Source organism: Cryptomeria japonica, chromosome 8 (assembly GCF_030272615.1).
Source record: "Cryptomeria japonica chromosome 8, Sugi_1.0, whole genome shotgun sequence".
NCBI classification, from domain to species: domain Eukaryota; kingdom Viridiplantae; phylum Streptophyta; class Pinopsida; order Cupressales; family Cupressaceae; genus Cryptomeria; species Cryptomeria japonica.
This window is the reverse complement of record NC_081412.1, coordinates 81742790-81757832: the sequence shown is the minus strand read 5'-3', so window position 1 is coordinate 81757832 and position 15043 is coordinate 81742790. Positions and strand designations below refer to the sequence as shown.

The 15043-nt window shown below is 37.1% G+C and overlaps 1 protein-coding gene across 5 annotated transcripts in view; it reads right to left on the bottom strand.

Moving 5' to 3' along the window:
- The window catches only part of LOC131038459 (pentatricopeptide repeat-containing protein At4g21190), a 322788-nt gene that overhangs the window by 97259 nt on the left and 210486 nt on the right, over nt 1-15043 (bottom strand). For all 5 annotated transcript variants that reach the window (XM_057970898.2, XM_057970899.2, XM_059210108.1 and 2 more), the window contains one exon: nt 9184-9396. In XM_057970898.2, coding sequence (XP_057826881.1) covers nt 9184-9396 — 213 coding nt within the window. The remainder of the gene's footprint in view (nt 1-9183; nt 9397-15043) is intronic.

Here is a 15043-nt window from a genome sequence, read left to right as displayed (position 1 = left end):
AACCTGACAACATCAACAACTTTACCAAATTTAGCAAAATTTTGCAACTTTTACAACCTCGCTCCTAACCCTCAATCCTGAACTGACAAAACTTACCTCCTCCCTCGAGCAAAGGTTAACAACTACGACTATTGCCAAGCTAAAGACGACTAACTAAAACACCTAAGCAAGGAAGCCAAAAAGTGAGGGTCGTCCCCATTTGCAATGGGGTGTGTATGTTTGCAACATAACAAAACCCACTATGGTAGAGTTAAGGTGTTAGGATGGTTGACATGAGAAAAATTTAAATTTGAAATCCAAAACCCTTGTTAAAGTCAGCTTTGTTGATGAATTAGAGTGGCACCTAAGTATGTTGGATCAAGGAACCTCATTTTCATATCAAAATCAAATGAATTAACTAATCAAGTTCAAGCGAATTTCAAAAAGCAAGGCAAAATTTGCTAATAGTTGTTTGAGTGGTGTCTTTTGAATTTGTGTGCTCAACTTCACCTTTATATCTATTCAAGACATGGCAACATTCATGAATGAAGCTGGCTGACCTGGAAATGGGGAAATTTGAAATTTTAATTTGAAGAAACCATGATTAGGGCTGGCCAACTTGAGGAAATTGAACATAAATTGAAAGTTTTTAAATCTCCCTAGGATGATCTCCATGCAAGATGAGGAAATGAAGTGCATACATAAGCAAGATCCAAGGAGAATTAGTTTCAATGCAATTCTAAACCATTTCCTATCGAATTAAAGGCAAATCAGAGCAGAATAAGGACGAATTTCTCCAAAAGATAAGTGAAAATTCAATACCAAAAGAATCAGGTTCAAAGACCTAGAGCAAGTGCAAATTTATCAAACCTAAGGAGGCAAATTACCAGCAGATTTGAGGTGAATTTGTGAAGAGGAAGGTGAGTTTGTGAGGAAGGAGATGTACACTCTGATTTAAGCAATTTCCTTCACCAAATTGACCATTGCCAGGCCTGAAAGTGCATTTTCCAGACCTAGATTATCATTTCCAGAATTCCTAGGTGTTATTTCAGACTGAAAGAGGTGAAAACCAGGGGTTTTAGAAGGAATCATGAGATGAAATTTGTGGAACAGTTGTTGAACAAAGATTATCACGAATATCTTTTGGGGTTCTTCAATGTAAATCAAGAATGCAAGAAGTTCAATTCTCATTCTCTTATCACAATTCTCTTGCATTTCATTTGTGTGTTCAGGAATGTCAGCTACTTAGGGTTTTATTCATCATCATAACCCAAGGTTTTCCTTTTGTCTTTGCAGGTTTGATGCAAGGAATGAGGAGCATGAAACAGGGAAAAGAAGGACATCACAACATTAAAGAGGACTAGTTCAAGGTGTTCAAGTTCAAGGAAGCAGATAGCAGATACAAAGAAGACAACAATGCGAAGATGGACAACATTCACACTTCAAGGTGGAATCCAAGATGAATGGAACAAAGAAGGACTTACAACATCAAGATTTACACTTCATCAAGACATTCAAGAAGATCAATTCAAGCAAGGAGGTGTTACAAGACAATTCTCTACAAGGAAGATTCTACAACGACCTTGGAAATCCAAGATCAAAGGAAGGGACTCGACAATGTGAAAGAGAAGAACAATATGGAATATGCTACAACAAGATGATCCTAATAAAAGTCACTGATTAAGGTGAAGGACTCTACACGATAATCAATGCAAAACAACATCAAGATGCACAAGCACAAGGCCTTACAACATGAAGATAGTTACAATATGGAGGATCCAAGAACTACAAAGGAGATCAAGTTCAAATGTATCCAAGACATCATGAGGGATTTCAAAGATGAGGTGCAAAGGAGATGAAACCTAAGGATAAGGACAAGACAGTTTCAGAAGAATTAATCAAAGTTAGAAACTCATCCGATCAAGGATGATGCAATTTAGGAATATGAACCATCACAATTAGTCAAAAGACTAAATATATGTTGAGTATCAAGAGATATTGCTAGAAATGCAATGACTCTTTGTGATAATGGAAAACATTTCGAGAACCATGCAAGCTGAGTTGGCATCTACACATCTTCCTCCAATCAAGTTATTCCAAGTCAAAATGTCCAAGTTCATTGAACCTGATTCATCAACAACTGGACATGTGGATACATTGAATGAAGTATCATCATCTACTCCTTGTAAATTGTGCCATTAGGGCTACGTTATATTATCATCGGTCCTTTTCCTCAAAAGGATATGTATTCAAAGCTTGCAATTTTCCCATTGGATAGCATTAAATGTAAGTTGGTGGTTGTTGTAACTACCCCAATTGGGGTTTCATGGAATTATGTTGGCCATTGATTTAGAATCAATCTGGGCCCTTCATTTGTAATTGAGAAACCTATATAAAGGCTTTCCCTTCTCATTTATAAAGGTTAATAGACTAGGAGCTGTTGTGACGTTTTCACACATCGCCCCATTGCAAATGGGGACCCATGTTTTTTTTGCTCGTTTTGCTCGTTTTCGCTTTTCTTTTTTAGGGTTTTGTTAGTTTGTTAGTTGTCTGGATTTAGGGTCAGGCCTTAGGGTTTTAATTATCGTCTTTTCGGACCAAAATCCAGTCAGTTTTGGGAGCTTTTTGAATTTCCTTTTCTAGAATGCAAATTTTGAATGCAATGAATTCGCCAGAATGGTCTAATTGTCAATTGGAATGTTGATGCAGAGCTTAAATTTGTCTAAGTGTTGAAGATGAAATGTGATTTTTTGTCCAATTGAATATTTTTGACCAAATTTTGACTTTTTTGAATTTTGATCCTAGGCATTTCAAATGATTTGTTTTCGCCTTGTGAAGTGATAAAATGTGTAAAATCATGATATTTTGGCCTGTAGGAGCAAAATCGCTCCTGTCCCTCAGTGAAGGACGGGAGCTCGTTTTCAAATATCTTACTATTCTTGCAGGGTCAAGATGAATTACGAATTGGAAGTGATGGAGAAAGGCGAGATCTTTCCATTGAATATAAATTGAAGATTTTCATGAGCACAGAAATGCCTCCAGGGGAAAAATCGCTCCTGTCCCTCAGTGAAGGACCGGAGCTACAAATCCAATTTTGCTTTGTCCTTGCAGGATTTTAACGTCTTGACGATGTGAAAAGGTCCAAAGAGGTGCATTTTATCAAATGAATATAACTTGAAGTGCTGTCGGGGAGATCAACAGGGTAGCAGGTCCGGCTTGAGTGAGGTCCTGATCCTGAAATTTGGCTAAGTCTGGAATGCCCTGATCCTGAATTTGACTAAGTCTGGAAACTGAAAAAACCTCCAAAAACTAGATTTTGCAATATAACTCCTGGAGGTCTGAAACCACTCTCAAACATCCTGAAAGTATATATGGAATATAACTTAAAGTATAAGAAAGAAGAAACATAGAAGGAAATGTCACTTATACTTGTTAAATGTTATATTCCATTAAAATTGTCCTGATCGAGAGTGCGAAAAGTCAAATTTCGCTCGTGTCCTTCTCCAAGGGTCCAGAGCGAAATGCGCTCCTGTCCCTCTCCAAGGGACCAAGGCGATTCGCTCGTGTCCCTCACCAAGGGTCCAGAGCGAAAATGCTTAGTTGAGCCATTCCTGACCTTGTTTGGACGAATCGAGACATCAAAGGCATGGTGAAGGACGAAATGAGCATGATAGAACATCCAGACTTGATCAAAAACAATGAAATGATGAAGTTTTGCCTAGAGGGTCAATTTCGCTCCTGTCCCTCACTGAAGGACCAGAGCGAAGTTCTTCATAAGGTACGTCCTGAACAAAGACCAAGCAAATTTTATGTTCGAAGGCAAGAAAGGAGGTCAATCGAACCCGTTGAAGACAAATTGAAGATTATCAAACGTCAACAAAGGACCAAAATGCTTAAGTTCGCTCCTGTCCCTCAGGAAGGGACCAGAGCGATTTTTGTTGTACATGATTTTCTCACCAAATTTCAACCGATCTCAAGGTATGATTGAATGAAAGGAGGCATTGCGAATCCGTTGAATATAATTTTCGAAGGTGATGAAGTGAAATGAGGCCCACAAGAGCAAAATCGCTCCTGTCCCTCTCCAAGGGACCAGGGCGATACAATAAGTATGTTGCCTTTTCTTCAAGTTCAAAACCACTCCAAGGCGAAGAACAAGGTGGCAAGGACGTCTCAAGGCATTTCCATCAAGCAACAAGTTACAAAGGTCGTCACATTGAAAGATTTGCACTAAGACTCCCAGTTCGCTCCTGTCCCTCAGGAAGGGACCAGAGCGAAATTTGTATAAAGGCTCTAAATTTTGAAAGTTTATCACGCATCAAGTGATTGAGGAGGATCAAGGGACCACGTTTTACCCAATGAAGGCAATGGCAAGTTGAAAAAGGCAAAGACAAGCTCAAAATCTTGAAATTCGCTCCTGTCCCTCAGGAAGGGACCAGAGCGATGTTGAATATATTTGCTAATTCATGCAAAAATCATGTGAGGTCAAGGTTTTCCAAGGTCGCAAGAGGTCCAAGGCGTCTTTTGAAAGTGATATATCAAAGTTTGGAACGTCCAAATGCTATCAATTAAGCTAAGGAACTCATATCGCTCCTGTCCTTTGGACAAGGACCAAGGCGATTTCATTAAAACACTCATGTTCCTTTAAATGCATGTCAAGGCAAGTTCACGCAAGATCAAGGGCGTCCTTTGGAAGGCAATGAACGAAGAACGAAGATCAAAAGTTTGCAAATTTGAGCCAGGACACTAGGATCGCTCCTGTCCCTCAGGAAGGGACCAGGGCGATATTTGCCAAAGCACTCATTTTCCTTCGAAGATCATGGCAAAACAAACTTGCAAAAGGTTCAAAACGTTGTTTAAAGGATAATGGACGAGGAATTGACATCAAGAACGAAGAATCTCACGTAAAAGAATGGAGATCGCTCCTGTCCCTCTCCAAGGGACCAGGGCGATAATGGTCATGAGATGCACTTGTTCGCACAAGAAAGACATTCAAGCTTGAAGGACCCAACAAACATCGCAAAATCAACGTGGAGATAAGGACCTTGGACGTAAAAATTGCAAGAATCATGACCAAATTGATGGATCGCTCCTGTCCCTCAGTCAGGGACCAGGGCGATGAGGTACGTATCCTTCATCTTCAAAATTTGGCGCTCAAACACATTTTTTGAATTTATTTAAATGCTTGGAAAAAATCGATATTTAATTAAAAGCATTTAAATAGCGCATGGTATGTATTTATTAATTATTTTTGCCTTTGTAAAAAATCGAAATTTATTAATTAAAAATAAAGGCATTTAATAATTAATTATTAATTTAATAAAAATCAAAAGGGAGCGCTTGGTATTTTAGAGGTCGGCCTTTATTATTTATTTAAAAATCGTTTTAATTGCTATATTTTGCAAAAAGTCGGCCTAAGGTCAATATGAAGGTGAGCGCCTATAAAGGAAGGTGTTTATTTCATTTTCACATCATCATTTATCATCTCTCATATGCAACTTGGAGAAGGCAAAAGAGGAGCGAATTCAATCAAAGGAAGGGCGAAATTATCATTCAAGAAGAGGAGCGAATTCAATCAAAGGTGGTGCGAAACTACTATCCAAAGGAGAGGCGAACTTGAAGTTTCAAGTTAGGCGAACTTGCCAAGGACATTGAAGAACACATCAAAGATTCCAAGGGTGGCGAAGTTGATAAGAGGAACGTTCTTTTGAAGATCACATCAAGACTATCGAATTTCAAATTTTGCCTAGGCAAATTCCTTTATTTTGCATTTTAGAGTTAAGCTCTCAAAGAGGTATGACGATATGGATTTATTGTTTTGATTTTGAACGTTGATCGTCATTTCCTTAATTTTGGATTTTGAAATTTTGTTTTGCCTTAGCTCAGTTGTTTTTAGGAAATGATTAATAAAGGACTTATCATTAAGTTTCCTAAAATTTGCTCTCTATCTATTCATTGCAAAATCATGTTACTAATTTTGAAATGTTGTGTAGGCATCAAATGGAGGTCTCTTCAAGGAAAATCAAGCCGGATCCAGGACGGTCTTCGCCGGGACGGTCTTAGCCAGGACATGGGCGACCTCTTTCAATCCAGCGTTCCAAGGCGAGGTACATCATCTTCCTGCACATCAAGGACACAAGGAGTTAGAACAAAGGGCTCGTTGAAGAAGTAAATAGTTCCAGATGAATTATTTAAAGCAAGCTTCTCAACAACATCAAGTTGAATATCTACCAAGTTCCAAGTGTCAAATGAGGTGGCGTCCTAGTCATCATTTCTCCAATCAGTGAAGTCCATCTCAGCATGTCCAGATTCAATGTACTTAACTCATGGAAGGTGGCACAAACTCCGATGTACCTACCCTGGCTATCCATTGGTCAATTTTTCTAAAAGGGACATGTGTCCAAGCAATACAATTTTATCATTGGTCAAACATTAAATGTTATGTAATGGTTGTAACAAACCCTAATTAGGGTTTTTCATTGTTGAATCTTGGCCATTGATCTTGAATTGATCTAAGCCATCAAATTGTATTGTGGGCACTATATAAGCCCAAACATTTCATTTGTAAAAAAATTTTAGATAGAATTAGAGAGAGTTGTAAATAGTTGAAAGTAGTTAGAGAGTAGAATAGGAGGACAAGGCAAGAAATTGTTGCCATTGATTGTAAACAAACTCCATTTTCATTGAAGTAATGGTGAAATATGTCGTTTTTCTTGCAATTTGCATGGTTTCTTGCTGAGTCTTCAATCTTAGATGGTAGATGATTAAATGAATGGAGGGAATGTGATTGATTGATGGTGGAATTCGTACATCCATACTACTAGCAGTTTGTTGATTGCAGACTTGCCCTTGCGTAGTCAACTGGATCATTCAGCCTAAGCTCAATTTCAATTTGTCGCCTCTCCATTGATATGCATCAACTTGGATGGTATCTATGCCTGCGGTGATGATTTGAACATCATAAAGCTTCCCATAGAAGATCGCACTAGCCTTGTGTAGATGTTCCATTGATGTCAAAACAAGATCTAGTTAGAGTTTCATCAAAAATCAAGTCATTGCTCCTACATTCTTAGTATTAGGATTAGATCCTCTCTTTCCCCTTTCCTTTTTCCATTTTTTTAATCTAAGTTAGTAAGAGCCTGTGTCCAGCAAAGCAGATCGGAAGTTCAATGTAAGTCCCCTTGTGATTCCAGCAAATCACATTATACCACTGGAGCTTGTCCACACGTGGAGATCCCACTAAAAGAACCTTGGAGTCTACCTAACTGATCCTTTACGCGAATCTTCAGCAGTTAGAGACTATTTTCTCAAGAAAGGATAAGATGCCTTTAGGTATTTTATTCTGTGTATGATTGTGTACAAAATACACGTCAACAGGAGCCAATAGTAGAATAGTAGTAAGAGGAGACTAGAGATTGTTGCCAAGATTAAGTCGAAATAAATACATGATTTTCATTAAAGATAAGGTGGATCTTTGTAAGAGTTTCAACATGTTGCATGGTTTCTAATTCTCAAGTTTTAGATTTGTTTACATGGAGTTGATTGGTTGAATGGAAGATATTATTGTTGATTAATGGTGAAGCCTATATGTTCATACCATTTGTAATTTGTTGATTGCAAATTGTAGTGCATGGTTAGTCTGAACTCATATTGAATTCTTAACTTCAATTGCTCTATGCTCATTGTTCATGGTGTTGATGTGCATAAGTGAATTGAAAATCATTTGTGTACCCTTTGGAGATTGCACCATCTTTGTGTAGTTGTTTCCTCATGGCGAAGCAAAGCTTGGTTTGGTTTCACTAAGTCAGCAATCATTTCTTGCATTGTTAGATTCTTAGATTAGATTTCTCTAAACCCTTCATCTTTTTGTCTTTTATTTGAAGTTCAAAGCTTAGAATTCAAAATTCTAGTCCCAGCAAAGCGTAAGTTTCTTTGTGATATCAGCAAAACACATCATTCATTGAGTCTATCCAACATGAAGTCGCATTGTTTGCATTGTAAAGCTTGGGGTTGCCTTATTTGATCACATTGTTTAGCATTTGAGGTTTCCTTGTTCAAGAGAGGATAGAATGTTTGGTATTTTATTCTGTTGGTGAGTGTCACAAAACACACATCAACGATACCAAGTTTTAGAACTTCAAAAAATGGCTATGGTGGGACTGTCTTCAAATTTCAACTAACATGAATTTGCTTCCTTGTATTTTTACCTTTGAATACTATGTTTGTATCCTATTGCAAGTATGCTTCCAATTTAGAGAGGGGCAATGTACCCAATATCTTTCAGTAATTTAAGAGGAATACGTGATTAGTTTGTCAAATTTCAATTGGCGTGCATTTGCTTCCTTGTATTTTTACCTTTGAATATTGTAGCTTGTCTTTATCTTATTTCAAGGTAATTTAAGAGGAATACATGATCATTTTCCTCCATATGTACATTAGTTCTTAAGAACTTTTTTAATATTTCTCCAATGAACATACAAAATATGGATAGAGTGGATATATGTGTCAAATCAAACTTTGTGTTTCTAGAAGCGCTTGTAACTATTCTAGTAAATAAATGAATATGGTTGAATGTTTTTGTGGGACAAATAAGTATTATCAACCTATTTATGGCCCCACCTATAATGTAGCTTATGGACCTAAGTAGATCATTAACAATTACCATAAAAGAATACACAACTATCAGTTAAAGAAGAACTACAATCCAGTAACAACAATGTTTTGAATGCAATCCAGCTATCCCGACTTTCAAGCACTAGTGTAAGGTTTCCTTTTTAGAAGCAGAATTAGCTAATCAGATTCCAGATCAATGGAAGTATGTAATAAATATATCACCTTGTCCCTCCATTGATTGGTGGGTAACTAGATATGTTGTAATTACTACATATGTTGGAAGAGGGCCTCAGCATGGATTCTCTGTATTATAAATGCATGTTTACCAAAAAATAGATAATCATAAAGCATGTCACATATTTGACTTATAATTATAAAGCAGCTGCAAATGTTGATAAATCATTTATTCCTAACAAAATGAAAGTGATAACATAACAGAGGTTTCAATCAATGTTCCGTTGTTGAAGAAACCAAACCATCAACCACAAAAGTACAGTATTCATCAATTTCTCTACACATCAGCATGATCCCTTGGAGTATAAATATGCAATATATTGACCATTTAGCAAGATAAAGAACAGAAAGATGAAATACCTCAATCAACTTATCAGGCATGTTGTTTTGCTCATACATGGTGATGACACGAGTGAAAAACATCCTAGGAACATATTCTAGATGCCTTTTGAAAATTTGATTCCAAAGTTCCTCAGCTTCTTCTATTCTTTGCTCTTGAGCAAGAGCATCCAATAATAAGTAGTGGTTTCCCATGGTTTTGCCTTGACCCTTGCTCAGCATCCACTTCGTTACCTGCACTGCACAAAAGATAATGTAGACTCAAAAGAGAAAGACCAGTTTCACCAATTAGAATAAAAGACATTTATTTCATTTGTTAACCAAAACTAGTCGTGAAAATTCATTGAAAAAAAGGACATTTGTGTTAGATGAGAAAATTAAACTTGTCCTTATTGCAGTTTGAATGCAGAAGCAGAGAATTTTTTATCACAATCATCATGATTCCCAACTTTTGAAGTGCTCAATTGGTAGCTTGTTCGACCCTTCTTTGAATAAAACTACCCAACCTCCTGTTACACTTGTAGAGGTCTGAAACCTTTCATATTATAGGTAGCTATGTGAATACTTCTCTTCTTATCCTGATGATATTTCAGCTTCCATATGGAATGCTGTGTAAATGAATATGAGAAATGATCTGCTTAAGAAAAAAAATGAAATTCCACTGGAAAAATAGGCACACAAAACTCATACATGTTAATGCATTGTTCAACTTCAGATATCATTTGCTTCTCTTTGCTATTGTCAATACTACCTTTTATGGCCCTGGAGTGCATTGCTTTCAAAAAGATAAGTATTAACGTGTAGAATATAAAAGGTATAATATTATTTAATAATAGTAAAGCCAACTACTTAAGGAATTAAATAATATTACTGTTATAATATAAAACATACCATAGATGAAAAATGCACCAATTACTTGCCGAAATCGTGAGAACTCGCACACCAAAACTAGAGATGAGAAACCCATGCAATAACTCTTTGCCAGTTTTTGTAGAAAACTTGCGGTATTGTTTACAAAAACCCCATAAATCAGAAAAAAAATTGTATGATAGGGTGTGTCAGTTTGACGAATGGTAAGAAGAGCCAAGAAAGCTAAGATGATAGCTTCTCAAGCATAACACCTACAGAAAATTCAGGAAAAGATTGCTCACATGGACCATCAAAAGCAAGTTGTTAGGCAACAAGGTTCACAAATTCTTGAAGATTGGGCGGTGGCATTCCAAAATGATACAAACAAAAGGTATGAAAATGATATAGTCGATGAGATCACTAAGGCTTTTTCAAGAAAAGGGCAAGATGAAGTTGAGAATGTTGCAATTTTCAAGTCAACTTATAGTGATGAATATTGTTGCGCATTTCGCACACACACCCTTGTCCCAGACAAAGGACCCCCTCCCACTGCTCAATAGAGAGAGAGAAAGGCCTATGTCCATGATCGTGTCAGAAGATCCCAACGAAAAAGCCCAGAGCGAAATGTGTAATGTCCCCTTCTCAATAGTGACCAGTTCAGTTGGTCGTTAACCTATTCCGGAGACCCGTAGGCTAGTAGGGAGCAGAAATTAGGGTTTCCTACCTCTAGGAGGATGTTTCGGCATTTTTGGTGGCTTGCGTGTTGGAGTTTGACAGTTTTGGTTCTAGATTCCTTCTGGGTTTTCAAAAAGCTTCGCAATGATGGTACATGCATAGCAAGCAACGGAGTTTGGCAAACTTACTATTTTTAGTAAGTGGAGGCAAGGGTAGTTTATTTCTCTAGGTTTTCAAAGAGCTTCGCGATGGTGAAACAAGCAAATGAATCTGAAAACTTTTTCGGACTTACTATTTTCAGTAAGCTGCGACAGCTACTCAGAATGTCATTAAAATCACTTTGGAAAGACTTACTATTTTTAGCAGTACGGTAAGTACTATTTTTAGCAGTACTATTTTTAGCAAGGGTTCAGCTGGTCAGTTCAGATGGCTATTTCCGACAAGTCAATTTGAGCAGTTTGTCTTCCAACATTTTTGGAGCTTGTTTTGGCAAGTTAAGTATTTGATAAAAAATGGTGTTTAAATTAAATTATAACTTAAGGCAAAAGTTGGACGATTTAGTTAAGGGGGATTGCTTAAGTTATATTGATATTTAAAGTCATTTCCTTAGTTATATGTTGGGCAGTTCTTCGTTGAGAAAAAATATTTTATGAGTGAATTATTGTTAAGGCAAGATGGATGCCTTAGGAGGAAAATAAGATAATTTTATGATATACTTCACTTTATTCTTTGGATGCCATAATACACTTATTTGATGTATTTTTTTTATAAAGTGTATTTGCCACCATGTGATGGGTGATTTTGGGAAAAATGAAATGAACTGCAAATTAAGGACATTGGAATGTTGTTGTTTAATCCCATATTGGAGGGAAAAGAAGTTTGATTTGAGGAGAAAGCTATAAAAGTGTGCCTTGGCCTTCATTTGAGACTATCCATGTTTATTTGCAACGAAGTGTTGCCGAAATCCAGAGAGATTGCTTCGAGGAATTACCTCCTAGCTGGTTCTTGGCTTCTTGCTTGAAAGATAGCAACTAGTTGAGATTGAGAGACTGTTCTTTACACTAAAGAACAGAGGGAGTTCATTGATGTAGTAACATTTAATGTTTTCTGATGTGTTTTGGGGCATTTGTGTGTTTTCAGGTTGCAAGTCGGTTGTAGTGCTAAAGTGATTTTGTCATCATAAGTCTATGGGTATGGCTGTACCTTATTTTAATTCATAACTTTTTGTCTGTGTATCCGTTCATTCTGGGTGATAGCTCGTTGGAAGCCCCTCTACTGGGCGATTTTTCATCTGGAGGCTCGTATTATGAGGTGGAGTGTGTAGTTTTTCATTACTGGTTGAGTTTCCTTGCTGGCCGTACCATTTCAGCCTTGCCCTAAGGCTGCGAGCAGAATTTTCAATGAGGTTTGATGTGGTTGTTGGGTTCAGGTTTGATCAACTTCCCCCTAGCCTTCCTTCGCCACTGATTTGGAGCTGTTTGGTGGAGTTTGAGAGAGTTACGGGCATTTCTGTGTTGTTGGTTCATTTCTAGTATTGTTGGTACTTCATTTCCGATTTGGTTAGGTGTGTATTTGGCTAGTTATTTCAGAGATATCTTATTGCAATTCCTTGGAGTACTTTCATTTCTATCTAGAGATTGAAATTATATTGAACTAACAATATTTGCAGGATAAAATATTGTAAGATTGATTTAGTAGTACTGAACAATCCATTTCTCTGCAATATACTTGTAGCACCCACTGCATAAGTGGAAGAGGCTGGCTTAGCTGCTTATTTGTCTATTTTACTGTACTCCAGTTCTCCCGCTGAATAAGTGGTCGAGTGATTATTTGATGTTCTCTGTCCTCCCGTTGCATAAGTGGTCGAGTGATAGTTTTTGTTTATGAATAGTCCTCCCGCTGGAAAGTGGTCGAGTGATTGTCTTGTTCTATCTTTGTTTGGCTTGTAAATTGGCTGGTTGTGCTAACCCCTACTGTATCCCCTGATGTAAATTTTATAAAACACACCAATAATAATAATAGCATATATTATGGGGTCCAATAGAAATATATAATATGAAGAAAGCAATTATTAAAATAATGTTAATATATTAAAAGAGGAAATAAATCATTAAATATTGTTAATATATTAAATAAGGTTAATAAAAATAAATGATTAAACAATGTTAATGTATTTAATATATTAAATAATGAAGAAATGTATTATTAAATAAATAATGTTAGTTAATGGAATTAAGATGTTATATAAGTTAAATGTTAATTATAAGGAGCTGCGATATAACACAAGGGAAACATCACGGTTACCCCCCCCTTCCGCGGGAAGTGGTGGGAAGGTAGTCTCAACCTGGGCTGCAACCACCATCACACCCCTTCCCACGGAAGGGACCTGTGGTGGGATGCAATGCTTCCCCTCCACGGGGTATAAGGAAGGCAACCACAACGCAAAGGGAGGGGGACAGAAGAGGAGAAAACGGGAGGAGGGACTGTAGACTGCGGACTGCGAAACAGGTAAGCGGGACTTACATGCCACAGGGGTATATATGTGTGTGGACGTGTGTGCCACACACACATATATATTAATGATGGTTTTGTCATATATAATAATATACCAATCTCTTTTATAGTAGGATAATAGTATTGTCTCATGTGTATGTAGCAATGGATATATGTATGTATGCAAAATATTTATATGTATATAGGATCAATAATGGGAATTAAGGAATATGTAAATGTAGGCATAAATTATAGATTGAAAAATGTTAATGAAATGTAGAATGTTATATGAATAACAATAATGTGGCTATATGATGGAGGCTATTGGGATGAAATTCCCTTAGCCTAATTCAGGGATTATGATAATCCCTGGTAGACAGTATATACTGAGTATTTATATGCATTTATGTTAAGGCTTGGGTGTCAAAAGCTCACCCAAGAAGAGACGGATCTGGCCGGTCCTCTCTGGTAGACTTGGATGATAAGATGTATCATCCAAGGCAAAGAATTGATCATATATGATGATCTTCCTTGGTAGGCTTGGATGTAAGATGTTACATCCAAGACAGGAATTGAAATATCCATCGATTTCTTGGTAAGGCTTGGAACCACGGTGGGTTCCAAGAAGGTGGGCATTACAACCACCTAAGGACATGTCCCAGTACTGCATTCGTATCCTTTTTATTAAATAAGATTTGAGACTAGTTTTAATTAAGTAATTGAAGATTAATTGCAAATTAGATTAGTTATATATATATATATATATATATATATATATATATATATTTGTTGCATTCTAACAATTTGTTTTGCAGGACAGTGATCTCTAACTAGTAGGGACATTACACTGGTCATACCACCAAGGAATTGTTATTTTCTACTGTTCTTACTTCACCCGCTGAAAAGTGGAAGTGGCTAGTTTAACCGCCAATTATATTGATCATGATATTTCTTACTACTAATGCTAACGGGTGGTGATCTTGTGTTAAAAAATTTTAAAAAAAATTGTGGGTGACAACTCAAAATGCTAAAGTGGATGCCATTGAAGGGAATCATCGAAGGTGAAAGTTTGGAAATTTCCCCCTACAAATGTGGACGTTACCGGCTATCAGGCCTTCAAAGGCCGAAAATACCAAAACGAAGGAAATCTCGGGCTTTTCTTTCAAACGAAGCCATTCTTTTGCTATCACAGAGCTCTACAATCACCGATAATAACCCCTACAAATGCCAAAAATCTTCCTGATATGGCGAAGATCGAAAAGCAAAGGAGAAATATCGGGTATTTATTGATTCACGTTTTCTTTCATATCACCCCTAAAATCCCGATAAGAGCCCTAAAAGTTTAGTATGCAAAGTGCATAACCTCAAAACAAAGTGATTAAGTCGCCATCATGCCTTCCAACCTGTTGTGACCATTTCACACATCGCCCCATCGCAAATGGGGACCCCCTCTTTTTTCGCTTGTTTTCGCTTTCGTTTTTAGGGTTTTGTTAGTCCGTTAGTTGTCTGGATTTAGGGCTAAGCCCTAGGGTTTTAAATCTTGCCTTTTCGAGCCAGAATCCAGTCACTTTTGAGAGCTTTTGAGCTTTCTTTTCTAGAATGCAAATTTTTGAATGCAATGATTTCGCCAAAATGGTCTAATTTTTTCAATTGGAATGTTCTTGCAGAGCTTAAACTTGTCTAAGTGTTGACTGTCAATGTGAATTCTTGTCTGATTGAATATTTTGACCAAATTTTGACTTTTTTGAAGTTTGATCCTGGGCATTGGAATTGATTTGTTTTCGCCTCGTGAAGTGTTAAAATGTGAAAAATCTTGTTATTTTGGCCTGTAGGAGCAAAATCGCTCCTGTCCCTCAGTGAAGGA